The sequence below is a fragment of the Ostrinia furnacalis genome, unplaced genomic scaffold (genome assembly GCF_004193835.3).
Source record: "Ostrinia furnacalis isolate ACB-3 unplaced genomic scaffold, ASM419383v2 OfSCF0396, whole genome shotgun sequence".
Classification (NCBI taxonomy): Eukaryota; Metazoa; Arthropoda; class Insecta; order Lepidoptera; family Crambidae; genus Ostrinia; species Ostrinia furnacalis.
The window spans coordinates 118,843-144,769 of record NW_021130635.1 but is presented as its reverse complement, the minus strand read 5'-3'; the positions used below and the strand labels follow the sequence as shown (position 1 = coordinate 144,769).

At 41.9% G+C, this 25,927-nt stretch overlaps 3 protein-coding genes across 4 annotated transcripts in view; 2 read left to right on the top strand and 1 right to left on the bottom strand.

Moving 5' to 3' along the window:
• Positions 1 to 16,653, bottom strand: part of LOC114363042 (uncharacterized) — a 40,371-nt gene extending 23,718 nt beyond the window's left edge. Inside the window, exons 1-13 of the mRNA XM_028318640.1 lie at positions 16,098 to 16,653; positions 14,257 to 14,410; positions 9,578 to 9,796; positions 8,650 to 8,755; positions 8,341 to 8,487; positions 7,685 to 7,843; positions 6,934 to 7,073; positions 5,909 to 6,176; positions 4,014 to 4,267; positions 3,132 to 3,255; positions 2,540 to 2,660; positions 1,975 to 2,215; positions 559 to 680 (exon numbers count right to left, since the gene is read on the bottom strand). Of these exons, the coding sequence (XP_028174441.1) occupies positions 559 to 680; positions 1,975 to 2,215; positions 2,540 to 2,660; positions 3,132 to 3,255; positions 4,014 to 4,267; positions 5,909 to 6,176; positions 6,934 to 7,073; positions 7,685 to 7,843; positions 8,341 to 8,487; positions 8,650 to 8,755; positions 9,578 to 9,796; positions 14,257 to 14,410; positions 16,098 to 16,284 (2,242 nt within the window). The 5' untranslated portion in view covers positions 16,285 to 16,653. The remainder of the gene's footprint in view (positions 1 to 558; positions 681 to 1,974; positions 2,216 to 2,539; positions 2,661 to 3,131; positions 3,256 to 4,013; positions 4,268 to 5,908; positions 6,177 to 6,933; positions 7,074 to 7,684; positions 7,844 to 8,340; positions 8,488 to 8,649; positions 8,756 to 9,577; positions 9,797 to 14,256; positions 14,411 to 16,097) is intronic.
• A 1,400-nt stretch (positions 16,654 to 18,053) lies between these two features.
• Positions 18,054 to 24,939, top strand: LOC114363047 (diphthine methyltransferase). Its single transcript, XM_028318652.1, has 5 exons — positions 18,054 to 18,324; positions 21,639 to 21,777; positions 22,082 to 22,537; positions 22,822 to 22,957; positions 24,512 to 24,939. Exons 2-5 carry the CDS (start codon positions 21,639 to 21,641, stop codon positions 24,816 to 24,818), a joined length of 1,038 nt encoding a protein of 345 aa, XP_028174453.1. The 5' UTR covers positions 18,054 to 18,324; the 3' UTR covers positions 24,819 to 24,939.
• On the top strand, positions 18,183 to 21,281 carry LOC114363055 (cyclin-dependent kinase 2-associated protein 1-like). Of its 2 annotated transcripts, none has more exons than XM_028318663.1 (2): positions 18,183 to 18,328; positions 18,514 to 21,281. In XM_028318663.1, exon 2 carries the CDS (start codon positions 18,516 to 18,518, stop codon positions 18,864 to 18,866), a length of 351 nt encoding a protein of 116 aa, XP_028174464.1. In that variant the 5' UTR covers positions 18,183 to 18,328; positions 18,514 to 18,515; the 3' UTR covers positions 18,867 to 21,281. The 2 variants fall into 2 exon arrangements, with proteins under 2 accessions (XP_028174464.1, XP_028174471.1); XM_028318670.1 differs by lacking the exon at positions 18,183 to 18,328 and adding an exon at positions 18,353 to 18,444.
• Positions 24,940 to 25,927: the final 988 nt, after the last annotated feature.

Genomic DNA, 25,927 nt, shown 5'->3' with positions numbered 1-25,927 from the left:
TACAACAACAGCAACAAACATACAGCTTTTAAGGCCGTGTCCAAGATAACGCGTTTTTAGAGAGACACAAAGGCTAGTTTTAGTGTCACGCGGACCGTCCGGTGCGGCCCGTTCCGCACGGCCAATCTGTATGAACTTCTAGGGAGCGTTTTAGAGTAATGCGGTCCGGAGGAACCGCTTCGCTCCCTAGCAGTTCATACAGATCGGCTGTGCGGAGCGATCCGCACTAACAGTCCGCGTGACACTAAAACCAGCCTAAAGTCCGGTCACCGAGCACGTAGAATTTCGTCCAATGACCCCAAGCCATGCCATACATTCTGTCTACATGCACTCGCGCATGAATCGCGTGCATACATAAAACGCGTTATCTGGACAAGCTGTAGGCCTCTCTGTCTTCGACTTGCCAGCACCCGCGCTGTGCCAATACAATGTTTTTTCGAACAAGTAATGCAACAGCGAGGTTATGGGGTTGCATTTTTAACCGTGGGAGAGCCATGCTTGCATGGAAAAAATAAGAAAGTCTTACTTAAGAACAGATAGTACAAGAATAACACTTACCAACTAGTAAAAGAAGTGCGCAGAGCGGGCATATTATTACGGCAACAATAAATGCTACTATGGGCTGGAGCACTCCTAAGATAACTATCCGCCAAATGATGACTTCAAATAATACTAGAAATCTGAAACAAGAAATTAACTTCATGAGTCACCAAATATCACCATGGGTGTCACAATAATGGAAATTACCAGTGCAAGCCAAGTTTGTCCCAGAGGAAAATTAATCAGAACAACATAGAAGGAGTAGTATACTATTAGGGAGTGTTTCGAAATTAACGCAGTTATATTGACTGCCTGGATGCGAGCGGCGCAGGACCGGTCTTTGTAAAAATCCTTGGGGGAGGCCTTTGTCCAGCAGTGGACGTCTTTCGGCTGAAACGAACGAACGATGTTGACTGACCTGTTAAGTCTCGGCGGGTCGGGGCAGTCCAGGTCATATAACAGCGCGCATCCACACAGCACGGCCAGCGTCAGTGGCGGCGCCCACAGCGGCACAGTGGCAGCGGCTGCCAGTGACAATACACTGCCGCCGGGAAGTCAGTAGCAATTATCTGACTCGACACTAGCCCAGCTGTGAACTGACCTGTTAAGTCTCGGCGGGTCGGGGCAGTCCAGGTCATATAACAGCGCGCATCCACACAATACCGCCAGCGTTAGTGGCGGCGCCCACAGCGGCACAGTGGCAGCGGCCGCCAGCGGGAAGCCAGCATTAAGATCATCTGTTTCGGCTCTAGCACAACTTTGCACTGACCTGTTAAGTCTCGGCGGGTCGGGGCAGTCCAGGTCATATAACAGCACGCATCCACACAATACCGCTAGCGTGAGAGGCGGCGCCCACAGCGGCACAGTGGCAGCGGCTGCCAATGACAAAGCACTGCTGCCAGCGGGAAGCCAGCAGTAAGATCATCTGTTTCGGCTCTAGCACAACTGTGAATTAACCTTAAGGTAAGGTTGAGGATTCCGGGTGAAGCTCGCTTCCACCTTCGGCCTGATCGTCACTTACCATCAGGTGAGATACAGGCCAAGAGCTTCCTCGTTGTGGATAAAAAAAAAAAAAAAAACCTGTTAAGTCTCGGCGGGTCGGGGCAGTCCAGGTCATACAACAGCGCGCATCCACACAATACCGCCAGCGTTAGTGGCGGCGCCCACAGCGGCACAGTGGCAGCGGCCGCCAGCGGGAAGCCAGCAGTAAGATCATCTGTCTCGCTCTAGTACAGCTGTGAACTGACCTGTTAAGTCTTGGCGGGTTGGGGCAGTCCAGGTCATACAACAACGCGCATCCACACAGCATGGCTAGCGTCAGTGGCGGCACCCACAGCGGTACAGTGGCAGCGGCCGCCAGCGACAAAGCACTGCCGCCAGTGGGAAGCCATCAGCAAGATCATCTGTCTCGCTCTAGCACAGCTGTGAACTGACCTGTTAAGTCTTGGCGGGTCGGGGCAGTCCAAGTCATACAACAACGCGCATCCACACAGCACGGCCAGCGTCAGTGGAGGCGCCCACAGCGGCACAGTGGCAGCGGCCGCCAGCGACAAAGCACTGCCGCCCAGTGCCGCCAGTGGAAATCCTAGTAGCAGCCCTAGCGAGCCCAGCCCACCCACTACTCCGTAGTTCCACACGCGGTTCGCTTGTCGGCTCAGGCCTTTGCCTAGTAGACCTGCACGAAAAAATCATCATTCATCATCAAATCATTTTTGAAATAGCGCACGAATCTAATGTCAGCGTTAAACCCGTTTATTCTTAAACACGGCTCCCAGCGTCGAAACCAAACCATTAGCAGTTATAAGAAAGAAATAAACACATACTTTTGTGTATGATTTTTTTGCCAAATCAGAACATTTATTAACTTTCTCACAAAAACCTACACTTTTTATTTGCTTGCATTTGAAAAATTTTGTCTAGTCACTTTAGTATAAAAAGATCAAATCGTTGGCTTTATTTATTTAAAACATCTTCTGAACACAAAGTAAGTAATTCTAACCTGTATCTGGCTCAGTCTCGAACCGCGTCCGTTCTTTGGATATGTGCCGCCACAGTTTCAATAATCGCGACCACATCGTCTGTGTTTCACTGCTACGCTTCGGGAACAATGTGCCGTTAACCTGTACAATAAATAGATTACATTCATTTCATTTCAACATTACATTAAATAAATTAACTTTACTTTAACGACCTCATGAAGGTGGCAGGAAGGAGCTGGATGCAAGCCGCTAACAATCGGTCAATATGGAAACCATTAGAGGAAAGAAAGAAAGAAATAGACTTTATTGAACACAGTAAGCACAAAAATATAAACAATAACAACACAAAACGAATACAGAAAATAGTGGGCCACTGTGTCAATAGGCATAAGCTCATAAGGGCATGTCAAGAAACTGGCCTTTCGCGAGAGCCCTTGTTGTGGCTTCGCGCATCCCTTCCGAGAGACATCGATTCGAGTTCGATACTTCGATATCTCTCAAAAAGGGTGAGCAAAGAAGGGACACCGGACATTACTACATTAGAGGAGGCCTATGTTTAGCAGTGGACGTCGTGTGGTTGAAATGATGATGATGATGAAATGTTCTTCGTACCTGCGAAAGCTCGTAGTCCGGCACGAATGGTCTGACACATAACAGAGTCCGTAGCGATATGGGCGAGCACCACGGCACTAGCACTCCCAGCAGGAACATCAGATTCCAACTCCAACACCACGTTCTGAATACAAAAAGAAATTGCTGTTAGTGTTGCCTTTTGTTATACCAGAGTCAGCAGTTATAAGAGTAAAGGCGCTATCATTGTGGAAGACCGTAAATTCTGGTATTGCGGGTTTCCTCCAATGCGGTCACCAGTTGGCGCCACTGGAGAGTGATACGACAAAGTGGCGCAAATCAGAGGGCTGAGTGTGAGTTTAAATCAAACATTGTCACTAAAGCCTGGTCCGTGAGCACGTAGAATCCCGTCCAATGACCCCACGCTACCCATCCCTATCGCTCGCGCGTAATTATGTTGCTGTCGCGACTGTGCGACGGGCGCCCGCAGTGAGTGTGCGAGCGCGACAGCAACATAATTACGCGCGAGCGATAAGGATGGGTAGCTTGGGGTCATTGGACGGGATTCTACGTGCTCACGGACCAGGCTTTAGTGAGCGCGAATTTTAGTTCTTGAAAGTATCCGCTAGGGGCGCTACAATCCGTCATACATTTAATGTCATTTTATTACGCGCTCAATAGTGACAACGTTTGATGTAAACTCACACTAAGCCCTCTGATGATTTCAAATGCGATATCCCTTCTACCGCGTCGAGTTACAGCTAATGAAATATTTAGGTAGAGTAGTTAGAAGTGGTCTTGGGGACTGATTTGGATGTAAGTAGTTTAAAGCACTACCCAGTATTTATATTAAATACAGAATATGCAGTCGTAGTTGTACGCTACTACAACGAGTTACTAAAGTGTTACAAAGGAGTTAATCACCTGTGAGCCAAATTGACCAATCGCCACCCAGGCCACCTGGTGCTAGTGGTCCTAATCCGCTCCTTGTCCACCAGGAACACAGGCTGCGACGGGTCGGACCGCGGTGTGACTATGGACGTGGCGCGCGTGCTCAGAACGGTAGGGATTCGCTCAGAGCGACCCCTGAAGTGGCGGACGACCACCCAGTTTTGAGGCAGCCATATCCTGGTGGACCAGGTGAATTCGCGAGTGGGAGTTTTGGCTGCGCGCAGTTCCTGAAAAAAGATTTGGAATTAGTCAAAGTAGTTGACTCTAAGTGAGCCATTTAAAGTTATTAGGACATAATTTTAAGTCGTCAATTTTACAAAAAATAAAAGAAGAAGACAGCAATTTTCTGTGCTGCGAGCGCTAGTCACTCCTTGCGCTACGTCTACGCACGAGACAGAATAGAGCTGTGTCTAGAAACTAACCTTCATAAGGTCAGGTCTCTCAGCAAGAAGTATCTATGCTGGTGTAATTTTAAAGCCTGCATAGCAGCGGCGGCGTTCTTCATGGCCGCCCAGCGGAGCACGCCATGACTCCGCGCGCGATATAGGATGGAACTGCTTTGAGACTAATCTTCAAAAGCAATGGCTCCCGATCCCTGAAGAACGTCAGGTCTCTCAGCAAGAAGTATCTGTGATGGTGCAGCTTAAGGGCCTGCATGGCGCCCAGCGGAGCTCGCCGCGGAGTCGCACCTTGCTTCACGCTTCCGCGCGAGACATGATGAGCTTGTGTTTAGACACTAACCTTCATAAGCAGCGGCTCTCGGTCCCTCAAGAAGGTCAAGTCTCTCAGCAAGAAGTATCTGTGCTGGTGTAGTTTCAAGGCCTGCATGGCGGCGGCGGCGTCTTCCATGGCCGCCCAGCGGAGCTCGCCGCGGAGCCGCTTCTTGCGTCACACTTCCGCACGAGATAGCTATGTCTTGACACTAACCTTCATAAGCAGCGGCTCCCGATCCCTCAAGAAGGTCAGGTCTCTTAGCAAGAAGTATCTATGCTGGTGTAATTTTAAAGCCTGCATAGCAGCGGCGGCGTCCCCCATGGCCGACCAGCGGAGCTCGTCGCGGAGTCTCTCCTTGCGCCATATCTCCGCGCGAGACATTACGAGTTACTGTTTAGACACTAACCTTCATAAGCAGTGGCTCCCGATCACTCAAGAAGGTCAGGTCTCTCAGCAGGAAGTATCTGTGCTGGTGTAGTTTCAAGGCCTGCATGGCGGCGGCGGCGTCCTCCATGGCCGCCCAGCGGAGCTCGCCGCGGAGCCGCTTCTTGCGTCACACTTCCGCACGAGATATAACGGAGCTGTGTCTTCAAACTAACCTTCATAAGCAGCGGTTCTCTATCCCTCAAGAAGGTCAGGTCTCTCAGCAAGAAGTATCTGTGCTGGTGTAGTTTCAAGGCCTGCATGGCGGCGGCGGCGTCCTCCATGGCCGCCCAGCGGAGCTCGCCGCGGAGCCGCTTCTTGCGTCACACTTCCGCACGAGATATAACGGAGCTGTGTCTTCAAACTAACCTTCATAAGCAGCGGCTCTCGGTCCCTCAAGAAGGTCAGGTCTCTCAGCAAGAAGTATCTGTGCTGGTGTAGTTTCAAGGCCTGCATGGCGGCGGCGGCGTCCTCCATGGCCGCCCAGCGGAGCTCGCCGCGGAGCCGCTTCTTGCGTCACACTTCCGCACGAGATATAACGGAGCTGTGTCTTCAAACTAACCTTCATAAGCAGCGGCTCCCGATCCCTCAAGAAGGTCAGGTCTCTCAGCAGGAAGTATCTGTGCTGGTGTAGTTTCAAGGCCTGCATGGCGCCCAGCGGAGCTCGCCGCGGAGCCGCTTCTTGCGTCACACTTCCGCACGAGATAGAACGGAGCTGTCTTGAGACTAACCTTCATAAGCAGCGGCTCTCGATCCCTCAAGAAGGTCAGGTCTCTCAGCAAGAAGTATCTGTGCTGGTGTAGTTTCAAGGCCTGCATGGCGGCGGCGGCGTCCTCCATGGCCGCCCAGCGGAGCTCGCCGCGGAGCCGCTGCGCCGCGAGCGCGAGTCTCTCCTTGCGCCACGTTTCCGCGCGCGATAAAATCGGGTGTGTTGCGCAGATCCGCGCCTCTGCGGTTGCTAAGCCGGCTTCTAGCTTACGGCGGACGCCTTCTTCGGCTCTAGAAAGGAAGAAGGGATTCTGTTAGTGTTATAATGGAGCGGCTTTCGTGCATGATAATAGACAGTTTGACACCATACTCCAATAATTCGAAACCACAACTTTTTTAAAAATACCCTTCATTCTGGTCTTAAAAACTTAATTAATTTTAAATTACCTGTAAATTACGATTTTTCTTCGCATTGTAATTGAAAAAAGTAGTTTAATTGAGTTGATAAAATAGTGACGTCACTTGCTTGTATTGTAGTGCCATACAAAATATATGGAAGTTTCGTTTTGACAGTTTTAAAAAGTACGTCAATTGATTGGTGGTGTCAACATGTCTATTATATCCAATTAACGGTCATTATTGTGAATTACATGGTCTGGGCTGAATTTTCATAGACTGCAATATATCACGAAAAACAGTTATGAAAATTCTATACATTTTTATAACACGAAAAAACTGTGAATTTTCTTGAACGCTTCTTAATGAAGAAACATGGTCTGATCTGAGCTCTTCATTCCAATGCCCTAATGATTGACGTCAAGCTTTGGTCTCGAAGATTGCGACATATTAACACAACAGCATGCAACTAGTGGCTCAGAGCAAAAACAGCTGCCTTCTTCTACTGATCTAGCAGAGCTAGGATATATTTTTGGATATTTTTTGGACAATTTTACACAGCGCCAAGATAATGAATCCTGTACCAGCAGGAGCAGCTACTCCAACGGACCACGGCACGTAACGCCTCACAACACGATTGGTCTTGTCTCACCTGTCCACGACGGCAGCTGCTCTGAGTTGTTGCGCCAACAATTGTGGGATGTCGGGACCTAATGCCAGCAGACGCTCGCAAGACAACACGCCACGGCACACTCGAGACACGTATTCGCGCATCGCAGCTGTTCGGACTTCCTATAACAAAACAGTCGTATGAAAGTATTTGTTCGTTTTTTACAACTAAAAGACGTATACTGCTGGGCAAAGGTTCCCTAAGGTTTTCCAGATGCATCGGTATTGCGCTGCTTGCGATCGAATACTTTCCGTGACCTTTACCGAATAGTCTTTCTAAGGTACTTTCATGGTTTTAACTTCCTTGCGTTTTCGTCTTCAGTTTTGTTTGTTAATTTAAATCTTGTATTAAGCTAGTTAGTTTTAGATTGAAAGAAAATGACCACAGAAAAGGGTATAGCTCTATAAACTTATTTAATGTAAGAACCAGATTTAACAGGGCTTGCAGGGAGGCCGCGGCCTAGCACATCAGCTCGCGCCATATGCGATAATGCGCCTCTTAGAGTAGGCGCACACCGTTGATTTTTCGTCGGCCGATAGTTTAGTCGGGCTGTTGATCAGTATGGGCATGTATGGGACTGCGCACACTACGCCGATTCTTCATACAATTTGAAATCGGGCACAACTATCGGTCAACTAAATATCAACGGTGTGCGCCTACTTTTAGACAAAGAGTTTTTCATTATCGGAGAAATAATGAAAAACCATCTAAGGTGTACAAACGTTATTACTACCTGTTCGATGTCCTTTAAGGGCACCTTTTGGCTGGCCAACTGTGCGGCGCGGCGCTCGCGAAAGTGCAGGAACCAGCCGCGCGCCTCACGCTCCAATAAAGCTTGAAGAGGCGCCGCTGCCTTGCGGGTTAATTCGCGACGGTATAGACGGAGATCCACCTGTGGAAAAAAGTATTTGCCACTCATAAACTATTAGGATAGGATGGAAATAAGACCTCTATTTCAACCTTACTAAAAGGGATTTCAGTTTCGATGCTAGCCGAGATATCGGAAGGTATCACTTAGGAATTATATTGCCTAACGGGCACTTAAGCTGCAAATTCAGCCAGATGCACCGGAAGCAAACAAATCGCTGGCGACTATAATCACTCAAGTGTATCAAAATGTTGGGATACTTTAGTGATAATGCGATACCCCTCTTTTTATATCAGTTGGCGCCACTGGCGAGTGACAAATCCTATACTCGCCAGCGGCGCCAACTGGGCGCAAACTCATTCCACACTGTACCTGTGTGCTCTGAAAAGTGGTATACACCCTGGGGTCAGTCATGGACGTCTCGAATTGTGTCGTATTTACAGGTGCCTGGGCACCTGTTTGTGCCACAGTCGAACGACAGAACCTTACTCGCTAGTGGCGCCAACTCGTTAGCATTGTACCTGTGTCCTTTGAGGAGTGGTGTACAGACACGGCACTCTAGGCGCGGTCCTGGACGCCTCTCGCGCGTCAGTCTTCTCGGAGGCGGCCCGACGCATCGCGCGGGTCACCCAAGCAGCCAAAGCCGCTATGTCTTCTTGATGTTCAGGCTGAATAAAAATAAATACGATTACAATTGATATTTACAATTTGTTTACTTCGTTAATATCAATTTGTAGAGTGAGAAAAATGGAGTACAGATCACCTACATTAAAATCGTAGTCAGATAAGTGCTGATGACAAAAAAAAAACAGTTTTATAAAAGTACTTACCATACAAATAAGTTCAGCTACTAAGTATCGAGATCTTTCTTCGCGTATTTTCTTATCGAGATCACGAGCTTCTAAGGACGGCATTCCAAACGCGAGATCCAATAATCTGTAAAAGTAAAAAGAAAAGGACATTTATTATAAAACAAAAACCATAATATTAAAAAAACAATAGTAGCACAAGAAAACACGAAAAGAGAAAAATAGTAAAATGAGTAGGGCCATCCTATCCCAAATGGGATCCCACCACACACACCATACATCATAAAATTCATTTATTTTTGCAAATGGGCTTTAAAAAAGCGCTTTTACACGTCCCAATATTAACCCTACCACTGCTTCGGGACAATAAATGGGCCAGTGCTGAGAAGAAGCAGCGCAAGAAACTCAGTCACTATTGTACCATAACCATCGTGATGAAAGCCACGACATTGGTTAAATAAAGAGTATATTTCATTCAGATCTTCCTTTTACTAAATCCATGCCCGACTCACATGGCACTAAAATCTTACAAAACTTTCTATTTCTTACCTATGCAAACCCATGAGCATGGACTTAGCTCCAGCTATGACCGACAGCGGCTCATCCCTCAGCAGTCGATCTCTTGCTACCACTACTATGAGCGCCACGGCTCTCGCCACGTGGCAATACAAGTCTTCCCGCGAACGCGCACGACCCCTCTGCAGCCATCCCTCCCCGGGACAAACTTGACCTTCACTGGTTGGGTCTTTACTGGCGGTCAAGCTGTAGATCCTGGCTACACAGGAGTTGCAGCGGTGGGAACAAGAGTTGGGAATAGTCCCGTCACCATACATCGTGACGAAAGCCACGACATTGGTTAAATAGAGAGCATATTTCATTTAGATCTTCCTTCTACCACATCCATGGCCGACTAACGCACTAAAATCTTAATTTTCTTTCTATTTCTTACCTATGCAAACCCATGAGCATGGACTTAGCTCCAGCTATGACCGACAGCGGCTCATCCCGCAGCAATCGATCTCTCGCCACCACGACTATCAGCGCCACGGCCCTCGCCACGTGGCAATACAAGTCCTCCCGCGAACGCGCACGACCACGCTGCAACCATCCCGCCACGCGCCACACGTGCGTTTGCCCGGGGAAATGGCGGGACGGCACCTCGAACTCGCTGTTGGATTTGTAGATAGTTATTAAAAAAAATCTGGCGTTAAGTCGCCTCTCGATGTAAATATTTTTAAAATAACTTGAAAAATCGAACTGCCTAAGGTGAGAATCGAACTCTAAGTAGGCCTAAGTAAAGCCCGGTCTGTGAGCACGTAGAATTTTGTCCAATGACCCCAAGCTACCCATCCTTATCACTCGCGCGTAATTATATTGCTGTCGCTTGCTGTCGTTTGCTGGTCATTGGACAAAATTCTACGTGCTCACAGACCAGACTATAGCTCAGATGGAAGAGCAGTCACCCGGCAAGCGAAAACTCGTGGGTTCGATTCTCACCTTAGGCAGTTCGATTTTTTCAAGTTATTTTAAAAATATTGAAGTAGTTGTTTGTATTGGTAAGGGCGCAACTAAGTCAGTGCCTAAAGTATGACGTCACAAGGAATACAAGTTTGAAGCACATCTGTCTCGCTAACGTTTGACGTCACAAGAACACCCTCCAGTGCCGCTCTCATACCTCAGCCACTGAGTCAGTTATGTCATAGACCTGTATCTTAGAAGATTATGTACAATAAGCTGAAGTACACGTAACAGAAGACAGATTAATCGAATTCCTAGACTACGAAGTATCTAATCTTGCCCATGTTTAAGGGTGATCTTCACAACACCAAGGAACATGCTAGAAGACTATAACTATTGCCTATGATAGGATGGAGCTACAGTGTCAAGACAGGAAATACACATAAACATATACAGACGCAAGTACAAGCTTCTAATGAATGGATCGCATGCTTGGGGGTAGAGTTGGCGCCAATATTTGTAGTGAACTAAAATATTGGCACCAACATTGGTAATATAGAATACACATAAATAAAGTAACAAAATATAGATATCAGGGCGACATACCCCCATTCACGTATGGATTCCAATTGTTTAGCACTTAGTTTCTTCGGCTTAAATATTCTGTCCTTGTGCAAGCTTTACGAAAAAAAATATTCTATATAAATTGCTATTGAATATTGAACGGTTTATACACATATACATATACACCTACAGGATACGAATGTGTATAAGGCTTAGATGTCATTAGATGAGTAATAATGGCGCAGCAAATCCCTCTAGTAAGCCTGAAGCTATCCTTCTTAAGACCGATCCTAAGAAGAGTCATGAATGACATGTGTATTTAGATGTTGTATGTATGAAACTTTCTAGATGTATTTATAAAGCTTTCAATCTATATCTAGAGGGTCTAATCTTAGATAAGTTACAATAAAAGACAGTATCGGTTTTAAGTAGAATCAATTTTGTTTCTATGTTGGTATTTCATAAACCGCAGTTTAAAACCACGTGTGACTCTAGGAAGGAGCTTCAGAAGTTCAGATCATGGCTCACATACTAGAATATACCTTGTACACCAATATCTATACAAAGGACGACCTGGCTATTGTCATGAGAATGCGATTGGGTTCGCAAAACTCTGATCTGGGTCAATATAGAGACTACACGAAATACAAATGAGATCTTCCCTTATACCTGTCCTCAGCTTATTAATATCCTGTATCTAACACGTAATTGATACCTTTTGTTCTGTAACACGAAACTGGATTGCTCGCGTGCGAGATTGAGTTACGATCGTGAGTCACCCGCCCCGCTGCCTTGTCTGAACAATACATTTCGAGCACAATTGTCGCAACTGATATGGCGGGCTGACATTTTTAACCCTAGATTATTTATTCGATGTCCTAGGACTGATAGAAGGTCAATACTAACGCCTGTACTCACAAACGATGCTTGCTTACGTGAAGCAGAAAATCGAACGCACAGCGTTGAATAGAGCTGAGTGCAGCAATGATTGGTTCGTGTGTCACCCTGTGCGTCCACGCGCACTGTGAGACCGCATAGCAATGTTTGTGAATACGGGCGTAATACTCGTAAATGCAGTCACGAATCTTTCGCTAAATTAATACAAGTGATTTAAGTCACGTGTGTCAAAAATTACGCATAATAAAAAAAGATAGTACAAGTTTTTATTTATAAACAATACGATACGATATCAGCTGACAAGAAACGATATCATTTATACGTTGTTAAGTTTACATAACAGGTGCCTACTTAGTTCACCTTGCGTTTCATTAGTAACATTAACTTCTGATTGTATAAAGAAATGCGTACATGCATTAGGTACCATCTTGCATTAGTCGGGCTAGTTAATTACTTTGGAGTGTACTTAAGTTCACACCAACTTCAACTTCTCAACACAGTATCTTAGTCTCGAAGAGAAATCTGATAGTAGCTCAGGATATTACTGAAACCTGTTTTTTATGTAGAACAAGGCAGATATTAGACCGCAATCGCACCTGATGTTAAGTGAGATGCAGTCTAGGGTGGTACATGACATATCTCCCCTGCAAATGCCTATTCACTCTCGCCTTGAAAAGGCCTGTTGCAAACATTTCCCTCTAACTATACAATAATAATATGTATTAGTGTTCAAAGACAGACATCAGACATCTGTAATTCCGTACGCGTACAGCAATAAAATGGAAAGGAGTCGAGAAACACGTGAAATGAAAAGGGCGCGACAAGTTCAGACGGGTGAGTTGAAAGCATATCATCTGCGGGGTAGGGTTGACACTGTGATACCGCATTCTTGATTAAACGTTTTATTTAACTTAAGAGACGCTGATTGTCAGATGTTATACTAATTCGTTGTTATACTAATCAGTAATAGCTAGCTAAGTAGCACAAAACAGTTAAGCCATAAGCTCAGAGTTTATTAAAAGACTAGAATATTTCGTACTTATTTTGTTTGTGAGATAATTAACTTGGATTCTACCCGAAAATAATACCGCAATCCGCCTGTAGAAAGTGAAATAAGGTCAGCCATTTCTTTTTAGTAAAAGGCCTTGATAAAGTAAAAGTTTAAGCTTTCTGTTTTGGCAACCCTAACAGGGCTTAAACATTAATTGAACTTAACGAGTTCAAAGGCCGAAGGGGACCATATCCTTTGTTACACAGCACTTTTATTGAACCTAACGATGCATGGGCGCGTTTTAATTTTTAGGCATTTCGTCCCATTTGATACGTTTGTGTACGGCTGACTGATGTAACTCAATTTTGTAAAACAAGTGTTTCAACCTTGAACAATCGTGAAAAGTTGCTCCAATGTCACAAAATGTGGTCATCATGACTAACATGTAATTTACACTCTTATTAGTTAAGTTTACGTGAATATTTTTGCATCTTTCAGAAGTTTGTGTAGGCGCAAATAGACGAGTACATTGCTATTCGCATTCAAATAAGAATCAACTGACTGATTGAGTATTGAGTAGGTAGTGCAATCACTTGAATGTTCTACTTCTTCGTTTATTGAATAGGCATTGAATTCTTATGTGGTACAGTCAATAACAAAACAACTAACGCTTTTATGTAGATAAGCGTCATTGTTATTTAGTTTTACTGTAGTTCTACAGACAGCTCTACATTGCTTTAACAGTTAAAATGAATTCACATTGTTATGTGGCGTGTGTGGAATTCGTATGAGACTGCGCACGGTATGCGTCGCTGTTTCTCATACAAATGTCACGCGCATCTAAATATTACTTTTTTATTATACGATATAACATGTCACAAATGTGAGACATTTTCATACTCTCATCCGTCCGATGATTTCTCGGCGAGGCGATATTACAGCGATTTTCACTGCGTTTTCTTGACAGTGCGTGCACGCTGCGTGTGCGCTGCGATATCGCTCCAATAAGAATTCTCTCGTGTGAAGGCAATAACTAGCTACGCGCCGCGATCTTACTGCGGTGTCGCAGCGATTGTCAAATAGTGCGATGTCACTGCGTATAGTATGCCACGGTCACAAAAAGGCCAAAATGAGCCATTTCTGCTATTATAAATCATCAATAAATTAATACACCTCATAATGAGCGGACCATTTTGAGGGTACCCTAATTTTATCAATGGTTGACTGGTAGAGAGAGAACGCCTACTGGCATCAAGTTCGAAAAGAGGAACCATTTTATGTAAAAAACTAGATTAGATTTAAGTGTTTTCGTGATTCTGGTAGTTATTTAACACCAAAATAATCATTATATCTTTCTCTCAAGTCTCACCCCTTCTCCACTAGACTAAATTAAAGTGTTTTCGTAGTTCTGGATTGTTTTAACACCAAATAATTATTATATCTTTCTCTCAAATCTCACCCCTTCTCCACTAGACTAAATTAAAGTGTTTTCGTGGTTCTGGATTGTTTTAACACCAAATAATTATTATATCTACTATATGAAAACAAACTCCAGTTATAACTCCAGAACGCACGAACCGATTTCCACGGTTTTGCATTCGTTGGAAAGGTCTCGGGCTCCGTGAGGTTTATAGCAAAGAACATTCGGGAAAAGGGGGTAAAACAGGATTCACGCGTACGAAGTCGCGGGCGGCCGCTAGTCTTTCTATAAATCTCACCCCTTCTCTCTAATAGCGTGGAGCTGCTTCGGCGACAGCGGGTGGGGCTCCAGGCCTGCGTCGAGCGCGGCGGCGTCGAGCTCGTCGCACGGCGGCGCCACGATGATGTCGCATGGCCGGTTGCCGGCGCCCGAGAAACGGGACGGAGGGAGAACTGGAACAAATGTTTAATGAAATGTAATAAAGCATCTATTTCTGAGAAAGTGGCAGTATGAGACATTAAACTTGCCTGTCTGCGCCTGCAGACCACCGATTTTTCGTCGTCCGATAGGTGGGGCTGTTAATTAGTATGGACATGTATGGCAATGCGCACATTACATCGATTTTATTTAAATACAAATTAAAATCTGGCTCAACTATCGGCCAACTAAAAGTAGACGGTCTGCACCTAAGCTAAATCACAGGAAGTTCAGCACATTCTACCATTAGTAGTACTAGTGTAGAAATATCAAATATTACAGCAGAAAGCTACTAAATATTTGTTCTGTATAAATAAGTCTGACAGTCTTAAGTCTGCCAGTCTTTCAGATTACTAGTGGTAAACAGCTACTGTAAGGTAAGTATCTGTCAAAGTATCTAAAAGAAAGGAAAGCCACTAAGAACAATAAAACCAGATAATATGTGAATGATATTGCAGACTTTCATTCAAATCAAAGTTTGTCCATTAAATGAACCCAATTATGAAATTCTTTATCTCATAATTGGGTGCATTTAATGGATGAAATAATTGAATGCATGTTGAAATGTATGAGACAATGTGTNATAATATACGTTTTTTTACTATGTCCCGCTTCTGGCGGAAGAATCCCGCTATTTTCACTCAAAAAGTACCAAGGTCCCGACTTGGCGAAAAAAAAAACTGGCAACGCTGAGTCATACCCAGTTTCGGGCCGGGGGGGAAGTCATGCCCAGTTTATGACCTGGGGAGAGGAGAGGGGCGGGGTAGTCATACCCAGCTTCTAGGCTAAGATTAAATAGATTTCCAGCACGGAGCGGCTGTCCTTTCCTGCAGCAGCTGGCCCGCCCATGGGAACGGCGAATAGGTAGGTGCGTAGGTTTAACTCAGAAAAACTAAATAACAGGTAGGTATTATTAAGTGTACATCGAAATGATTTTCATAGCAATGTCTTATTGTTAGAAGTTATACCTAATTGTTAGAAGTAAATAAATTAATACCTATACATTTTTATATTTTACTTGGAAGAAGATATGACTCTAACAACACTTATGTACACAAAATTACCTATCGATAGCTTACTTTATTCTGATGAATAAATGTCATTACAAGTTTTTCTCTAAAACTGATAATTTGGCTAGAAAAAAATATTTTCTATCCACGCAGTATGCCGGCAGCGTTCGGATCGGATATAATGACGTCATCGTCCCCGCGCCGGGCGGTCAGTGAACTTTTTTAGTAATTTGGCCATAACTTCGTCAATTTTTGTCGTAGAACAAAAATTTTTGCACTGTGTATTAAGGATTTCTTAGCCCTATAAATCTGCATTCACAGCTAAAAATCGAAATGATCCTCATTGACATAGAGATAAATTATTTAAGCTTATTACTTAAAAGAAATTATGTGAAAGTGAAAACATGTTTAAATTGTGAGTCGAATCATGGGTTAGCTTTTAGAAGATGGGAATTTTATGAAATATTCAAAATGTAAAAATTATATAACTTTTTTGTTTTTATGTGGTAATTAGAATAACATAGCTAATGAATTTATTAATTAAAAGTACAACAAACAAAGCTTGTTAATAAATTAAAAAACCTATGAGAACATTATCACAGTTATTGACACAATCACAGTGAAATAGAAATCATAACAATGCATTTCTCACCGATGGGAAAAGTTTTCCAGTGGTAGAGAAAATCCTCGGCGACCTGCTTGATGTTGTTGACCAGCTGCTCCACCTCGGGCGGCGCTCCCACCAGCTGCACGTCGAAGCGCAGCGGCTCCCGCTCCGGCGCCGCGGCCTCCAGCAACAAGGAGCTGGGCCGTGACGCGCGCTCGCCCTCTCCGGCCATACCGCTAAACCACACTACTGCATCACACACTACAGCCCAGTACGTGGGCACTGCTCTAATCGCATAATGATGGCTTCATACTTCATTCCATCCGTTCCAGTAGGCGGAGAAATCACTTGATTCACTTGACACCGACCACTTATTCTTATATTATTTACATTCATCTGATCAATCCAGCCAACGCGCCTCGGCTGACGGCGCTTGGACGGCGCTATCCCGAATATAATTTATTCTCGTCTAGGAATGCGGCATGGATACGCTTTTTAGAACACACCAATAGGGATATTCCGATACTAATAAATACGAGTAGGTACTCGATACTTTTGATTCGATACCAAGTATTTATTGTATCGAATCAATTTTGCGATACATAATCGGTATCGAAACAAAAATACTTGGTATCGAATCGAATCAGCAAAACAACCGAAAACAATAAAAAAAACCGAGAATGCATCATACAGAACTGAAAGAGTAAAAACAGTCAGCTAATCAGCTTTAATCGGTTACCGAGTTACTAGAGCCCGAGCCGAAAGCGAGAGAAGGAGACACCCGCACCCGCCCGCAAATCATCTCGCCATTCCGCCATTGTGAAAGTGTTAAGTCACTATTTACAAGTAATTTTATTAATTGTAATCATCAAATTCATCGGTTTATTCCAATGTTATCATGGCATAAACCGATAAATAAATAGTTGTTTTCTTCTCAATTTTGTTTAAATTATTGTCCTTCAACGTTCATTGATAGCACCCTCAAAATAATAAAACAAAATAAAAGTTCCAAAAAGTATCGATATCAGTAGGTATCGATACTTTAGGAGTACTTATTTAAGTAGTATCGAAAAAAGATTTGAGTATTATCGAAATGAGTAGGTATCGATACTTAGGTGGTATCGGAACATCCCTACACACCAACACATAAAAATAGTTTTCGTGTAGACAAAAGCAAAAAGCAGAAAAAGAAAACCGATAGACCGATACCCAGCCTCGATTTCTTTTAATTTGACATTAGAGATGTCATTTCGAATGTCGTTTAGTCGACAATCTGTCGATAAAAAAGTGAACAATGTGGGAATAGTTAAAATACAAACAATCGATTATTCCCTATAGATCATGGCTGGAAATTGTATAAATCATAAATATTAAGATTAATTATTTAATATTAATACATCAATGATGAAAGAATATATTGTTACATATTTTTATGACTCCAAAACTAATAAGTAGGAGGATGATAATAATATTACCCTATAATTATTATTATTTAAACGTAAAATCAGTAATTGAAAGTACCGAATTTTAGTTGACCGATAGTTGGGTCCAATTCTATTTTATATAAAGAAATTAAAGAATCTGCCGATACCAAATCGATGTAATATAGTATTGTGCGCACTTTCATACATGTTACCGAAACTGATTAACAGCCCGACCCAACTATCGGCTAATTAAAAGTCAGTGGTCTGCGCCTAGGCTTAAAGCGTTTGTTTATATTCAATCGAGGTATACTAATATCATAACTAAAATCGTTTCGAACTTTTGATCGATTATTACTTTCGATAAGTTGGTATCACTATTATGACATAACGCATTATGACAGCAAAATGATTTGCTCTGTGATTTGCTGATACGTCATTTTACGTATAACGGAACGTAGATGAACAATCCAAATTAATTTTAAAAAATTATAAATTTAATCCATCTAAAGATTTTATGCGTATTCATCTGAAAGAAATTAATTTTTAATACAATTTAAACGACTTCATCTTTAAAAATTAACTAAGCTTTTTATTTATCATCGTTAAGGTCATTTTGACAGGAGCCGTAAATTAAAAATAATAAAGAAAGTTGTCAATGTGGTGATTTGTGGACTTGTTTATTTATTGCAGAAAATTAATAAAATACGGATTTTATTTACGAAAATCACTAGCATTTACATAAAGCTTGATACATTCCTCCGTTCATTTGCTGTACACATCAATTCAAGCGACGGCGCTCTACAGCCATCGATTCATTGTCTTCGAGAGACCGAAGGTGATCGGATTAGGTAGGTACGTCCTACATTACCTCTAATTTATAAGCCGAATCTTTCGTTTGAGATTGAGACGCGTACTCCCCTAGAATCCGTTTAGTGTTTTCATTGTTTATTTGTATTAAGTTAGATTTGGTAAGTATTTGGTTTCGTTTCTGTTTTTTTTCGGCTTTGTGTGTCATTCTAATTCGGCGTTTCTTTCAGTGATGGAGGCGATGGACATTCAGGCCGTGGAATCCAAACTGAGCGACGTGACCGTGACCGCTATACCGATGAGTGGAAAGAATGTGCATAAAGACTTGGGGCTCGGCGGCAACAGTCACGCGACTATATCGACCGTGCCGGCCTCGTCGCCTTCCTCGATCGGCAAAGATAAGGACAACGGCACTTCGAAGTACGCGCAACTACTAGCTGTTATTGAGGAAATGGGTAAAGAAGTCAGGCCTAGCTACTCTGGGAGCCGCAGCTCCGCCGAGCGCCTAAAGCGCGGCATCGTCCACGCCCGCATTCTGGTCAGAGAGTGCCTGATCGAGACTGAGCGGTCAGCACGACAGTAGTTTGCTGAACCTAAAGTAATCACAGTCAATTTACAGTACCACAATTTGGTATTGCTTTTCATAAAATGACATAGACATGTTCAAATGACTGCCAGTTACATGTTACCATTTGCTGTAAGAATTTTGCTGATACAAATCATAAGTAATGGCTATGTGAAGGCCATAGTCCATAGTCTGCAATTCAGTCTGTCACTTTAACAATAATCTATTGCTATGGAATGCTCTAGTGTAATGTCTCAAATGTTTCACTATACAAAGGTCCCAGAACAGTATACTTTTATTCAGAATAGTCATATATTTCAAGTGAATTTTTTGATTGATATTGTCATGGTTTAATAAATTAATTATGTGTAAAAGATTTAATGTTCTCTCAGAGTTAGGGTCTAATTTGTTAGAAGTAATATATAATTCAGGGTATGTAGGCATAAATAAGGATTGATTCAAATGTAATTGTTTGGCCTTTATTTGAAAACAAACATTTTCACATCTTTCTTGAAACTGGTGTAGAATTCCAAAGAATATGTTACATCTAATGTCTAGTTGAAGGCTGTTCGAAGTTGAATTTGTTGCATTTGAATATTTTCAATATTTGATAGTGTTAAGTGGTGAGTAAGCAACCTGGCAGTTGTGAATTCAATTATACCTCACATAGAAATGTATTGCAGTGAACAGAAGTAATGTCCTGAATGAAACAGGCTGTGATCGCAACATTTATTGTGAACATCTACCTCAAACTCAACAAATATTGATATTTTTAATGTTTATATGTATGTTTATGCAATGATGTCATTTCGATGTTTTTATATTATAGCAACTGAATAAAATAGAACTAGATATTTAAATATTCAGGTATTTTAGAGTTTTATAGAGTCAAATGTTATTTCAGGCTTGTATTTTGAAAGTGAATAAAGTTTAATTGGACATTATTATTGTCCATAGGTTTGTATTTGAATGCTAGAAATGTTTCTCAGAGCTGCAGACTAAAGGGTGACTCAACTGAACAAGACACAAGTAATGTTTATAAAAAAAAACGTGGGAAGTATTATCAAATGTTTTATAATATTTGATTAGCTAGATCTAAAGGCTACATAGTATGTCTATGTGTACAAATCTGGTGTGTTTTGAGCTATACCACCAATTCACCCTTTAGTAAGTGTCTGAACTTAGTATAGCTTTGCTAATGTTACACAATTTTAATATCATAGCAATATTAATTTGATATTATAATATTTGCTTATATTTTATGTAACTCAAGCCAATCATGTGACCTCAACATAGTGTAATAACATAGTGAATAAGAAAAATGTGCTCATTGATTTGGTATTTCCTTTTCTATAGGATTAAGTTGTATATAATTTAGTTTATAATGTATCCTACAAATGCAATAGCCTCCAATAGCCTGGGATATTTCAGATGGTAAGCACTAGTTCATCTTTTTACACAATGTACCATTTTATTTGGCAACTTATTGACAGAAATAGATAGTTGTAACCATCTGAAATAAGCCCCATCTTTAACCACACTTGTAGGAATTAATATGTTGGTCCAACTGCCGTAAAGTATACTTTTAAAAGTAGCTAGTTTTAAGAAGAAATTACGAAATAGTTTTAACTTTATCCAATAAGTTACCATTAATGAGTATGTACTTACATAAATGTTATTAAACTTAATTCTTTAAAGTCCATTGCAATTAATATTTTGATAATATTTTAATCCTTATGTATTATCTATTCTCTCAACGTTATTTATAAGTTTTAAACTATTTTTTAGTTTTGTTCAACAGTAACTGAATATTTTGACTATTGTTTAGTTGGTGCCACTGGTTTACATTTATTTTGATGTAACAAATGAATCTTACAAAGATGATAAAGGTGTATAATACATAGGTAATTCACCTAATAAATGTATACGGATTTGCCTTGAGTTCTAAAATATTAATAAATAAAATACAAATTAAACAAAAGTAGATCTAATTGCCTCATACATTATTAATAAATAAACATAGAATGCGTGATGCATATTTAATAAATTTAAATAATTAATAATATCTATTTTAAACGAGAATTTTACCTAATAATATTACTTTAACATTGTTAGGTTTTTAATGTAGCTCATTGAAATTTTTCACATAAATTATGAAATCTATGGTGGCACATTTTATCGGTTATCTCCAGTTTTTGGCTATTCGTGTCCGCTATTAAGGTTGATAGTAATAATTGATAGTTTCAATGTAATTGTAAGTGGCGAACCATGAAACAGTACAAATTTTAGCAAATTATTAACATTAATATGTGTGTTGACAATGTGGCAGATAAATGTGGAATACATTTCACTCTACGAGATATAGCGTTAGTTTGCTGTATTTATTCATGTATGGACATATTTTTATTATGAATAAATGGGTCTAAATAGTAATAACTGTTTTTATCTTCGCCTACCACTCAGATAAGTCTATTAATTTTGAATAATATCCCGCAGAACAGAAAAAACGACACACCTACTTGTTAATACCCTGGAGTTAACTGCGCACCTCGCTGAAATGCGACTCCCCCTCGTACTACCCGCATTTGCGTCCGTACCATAGCGTCGATGTGACGTCACAGCGGCCAGGTGCGCAGTTAACAGTACATGCTTTTTAAACGTTTTTTCTGTTCTGTAATTTATCTCTAGAATGTCCCGAAAATTGAATATAAAAAAAAGAAATTACTTGATTTCCTTTTTGGTATGAATGAAATATCGTTAAAATTACTTAATTCCTATTTGACATTGTAGATGGCAGTGGAGTGGAAGACGCGGCTGCGCTGGCACACGAGGCTCAATGCGGACTCCGTGGAGTGGTGCCCGGTGGAGCCCTACCGGCACCTGCTGGTCTGCGGCTGCTACCACTTGTCTAATGAAGATAAAGAAAAAGGTTTGCTGCATTCTCGTTTAGAGACCGAGGAGAGTTGTGACTGTCGATTTTTGGATAACTATAAGCAAGCTCGCAACAGCGAGATTTGTTACTCAAGCTTAAAAACGCGCACTGTAACGAGTTCGACAAAAAATCGACAATGTTACAACTCACCTCTTCTCCCCTACCATATCCCGGCAATCAAACAGTTTTTTCTAAATGAGTTTTACTATGCCTTTCTATTGTCCAGAGTGTGGAAACGAATCTGAGTCCAAGACACCATTACGCCATTGCAACGTGTTAATTATTTTCATTCATGTTACAGAAGCTGGACCAACGAAGCAAAAGAGACTTGGAAAAATTTACCTCTTTTCCATCAACCACGACACGTCTGCTCTTGTCCCAATCCAGGAGATAGACACAGTCGGTGTTCTGGACCAGAAGTGGTGCTACCACACCATCCAGGACCACCCAGTGCTGTGCGTCGTCAATTCTCAAGGCTTCGTAGAGCTGTACCGTCTCTCTGAAGGGACTCGCCTTGAACTGTGGTTAAAAGAATCAATCGGTACCGCAGAGGATATCCTCGCTCTATCTGTCGATTGGTCCACTAATAAGACCGCGTCTGACAATCCGATGCTGGTGGTCAGTGACTCAGAGGGCGCTGTGACGGTACTGCAGATAGGAGACGATGGCCTGAAGAAGGTCGGGACGTGGGCCACTCACGGCTTCGAAGCGTGGACAGCTGCTTTCAACTATTGGAATCCGGACGTGTTTTATTCAGGTTGGTATTGGATGAATACAGTATACCTAGGTCTAGCGCTGCTTAACACTTAGTCAGTCAGTGCCTGAGGTATGCGATCGGCACGGGAGGTGATTTTGATTTTGTGACGGTCAAACGTCAGCGAGACTTCCGATTTGTATGCCCTGCGTCGTCACAATGTTAATGTAATCTCTCCCGTACCGCTCACCTAATACTACCTCAGACCGACTGAGTTACGCGCTAAACCTCAATCCTCGCAGACTGATAAGTAAGGTTCTGCTTCTTAAGTTAAATTGTAATTTCAGGAGGCGATGACACCTTGTTCAAGTGTTATGACATCAGGGTGTCTGACGCTGCTGTGGCCACGAACAAAAGCCACGAGGCTGGGGTCACGTGTGTGCGGAAACACACTGATATGGAGTACCAGCTCTTGACTGGAAGGTTTGTGTGATTTTTTCAAACATACAGTCCTCTCAACTTAAGCTGAGAATTGCATTTGTGTGAGTGCACACCGATAGTTTAGAGTGGCAATCGGCTTGAAGCGCGCTGCGTCCCGCGCATGGTTTATTATAGCAAGCGGCCTGAAGCGCGGCGCGTCCGCCACGCACCGCTTCCTTGTCGCTCACATACTTCACTTCACCCCCGGTACTGGTAGCAGATACGTGTAATTTTATGTAATTGTGTTCCAAATATTAGTGAAATGGCTCCTACTGTAAGTGAATTTCCTGTACGAAATCCATTAAGCAGCCAAGTGAAAGAAATTTTATGCAAATTGAATACGTATTTTAAAGGTGTGAACGAAAAGTTTTTAGTCTGTTTTTATTTTGTGATTTTATAAAGTTTGTCTTTTTGTTGTATTTTGTAAGGCTGGCTGGACGCCCTCTCTATAAACCGTGCTCGCAGAATATCAGCGTCGAGGTACTTCGTGCCTTGGCATATGCTGAGCGAGGACCTGTTTTTATTTATTTATTTATTTAAAAGGATGTGTCAAGTGTCGTTACATCGGCCCAATTGGTAGCAAGTGTTTTATAGACTTCCTTTTTATAAAACATTAATTTTATTTGTATGTGTTTTACTAACGGTACTTTTGGCGATCACTCACACAAATGCAATTCTCAGCTTAAGTTGATAGGACTGTACATTTAGAGCCTTGCCACACTGGCGGATTACAAGCGGTTTTAAAGTCTCCGCCGCGTCGCCTCTCCGCGTTGAAAACGCTTGCTATCCGCCAGTATGGCAGTTCACTTATATCACGGTAACTAGTGTATGTTTAGGGGAAAGTAGTACGAGTTGATCCCCTGGGGTAAGATGATCCTTCGCGATTGTGCTGAAACCACTAACGTCATTTAGTTTCTTTCACTGGTAAAACATAGCTCTGGACACCTCCCCGCCTCAGTCAAATCTGTTTATTGGAATATTTTTTAAACAAGTAAGCTAAAACTAGTTCGAGCTGCACATCTCGCAGGAATGTGACTCTCCCTCCCACCTCCCCGCGTTTGCCACGTCGTCCGTGCCAGAGCGTCGATGTGACGTCACGGCCGCTAGGTGCGCAGATAACTAATCAAGAAAAAAAATACAAATGCTCGGTAAAATTAATTTGTTCAATCGCTGTGATTTAGATGTCGCTCGCTTGCGTAGATTAATAAAGTCCTCGCTTGAAGAAATTGCTGCTTACGTTTTTTTTTGTATTATGAGAGAAGTCAATAACAAGCTTATTCCTTATTGGGAAATAATTTACTAATTATCTATTTTTTTTTAAAAAGATTATTAGTAATTTGTTATTACACAAATTACTAATACTCCCGTTAGCCCCTCGTACTAAGCTAAATATGCTTGTGTCACGAGTGAGCTCACCACAATAGTCGAGCGGCGGCGGGGACCGAACCCGCGTTCCCCGGATCACGAGTCGGCCAGTCCGACCCCTTCACCATTCGGCTATCGTGGCTTCTTTGAATTTGAAATGAGTTCCGATTAAAATAATTTATTTTTTAACAGTTACGACCAAATAGTGCGATTATGGGACACGCGGGCCCTAAAACGGAGTGTCACCGAGAAGCACGTTGGAGGCGGCATCTGGCGGCTAAAATGGCACCCCTACCGCCCAGACACCATACTAGCGGCCTGCATGTATGGGGGGTTCCGTACGCTACAGGTTATCGACGAGGTGTCGTTATCAATAGCTTGCGAGTACAAGGAACACGAGAGCATAGCGTACGGCGCGGATTGGATGTTCGACGAAAACTCTTTGGTGGCCACTTGCTCGTTTTATGATTGCAAACTGCATGTAAGTGAAGTTTGTTAGAATGTTAATAAAAAATGTTATAAATACAAAAATAAGTACACTCCATTTGGATTCAAACTGTAACAACTAATCGCTAATATTTTATGTATATAAAAATAATAAAAGCACAAATGTACTATTATTTTGTGTGTATATTTATTAAAAGCCCAAAGAAAGCTGCCTATTGTTCACTCGACGACTTCGTGCCACGTGACGTGATGTTATTGTGTTCCCAGATTTGGGGGTTTATTTGTCACTGTCGTTCATTTCGCCATCTAGTATGAGTAAAATTAATAGATAACTCCGGAAACGGCGTTATGTAGTAATCCTATAGGTACCAGTAAAACATTTAGATATCATTTTAAACATGTTGTATTTCAATTTGCTTATAATGTCATGATAAATATAATTTTTAACAATTACATACTTCATAAAGTAATCATTTGCCATAAGTGATAAAAAAATTCTTACACCATTTACAATATGAAGGCTTTGGGATGTTATCTTGTTCGCTTCTGTTCATGCGTTTTTGTCTCTGGATAAATTTAAAAAACACTAAACTGGCCAGATTCTCCCTACTATAAATTTGTACCTTAACATTTTCTAAATAAAGTCTATTTTCTATTTACTGGAATTAAAGTACAATTTACTCTCACCGCCAGGCAAACGAAGTTCCTCATACCCCTAACATGAAATGCTTCAAAGTTTTTATACGAGATTATTAGAATATCGGTGCATAATATTTGCCGCCATGATTAATAATATTTAACACTTTTGGGCGTCATCTATACGCGTTCAGTAGCAATTTGCTATGTACTAAATTCATACAGTAAGTACAAAATATTTACTAGATTTTTAGGGAGAAGGTTTTTTTAGTGAATCCATACATTTAATAAGGATCAAATTGTAAGTGAAACTGCAAAATGCTGTTTATTGCATATAGATGTCACTCAAATCTATTTCGGTAACATAAATGCTTCCACTACTCGCACCCCTAATTAACTCATTCTCCAAGTTTTACATAGTAAATAACTCAATCTAATTTAGCTAAGATTTTGTAAAGTACATAGATAGAAATGCCTGGGTGTTACATTTCATAATTTTTATTTAACTTTCACATTAATCAGCTT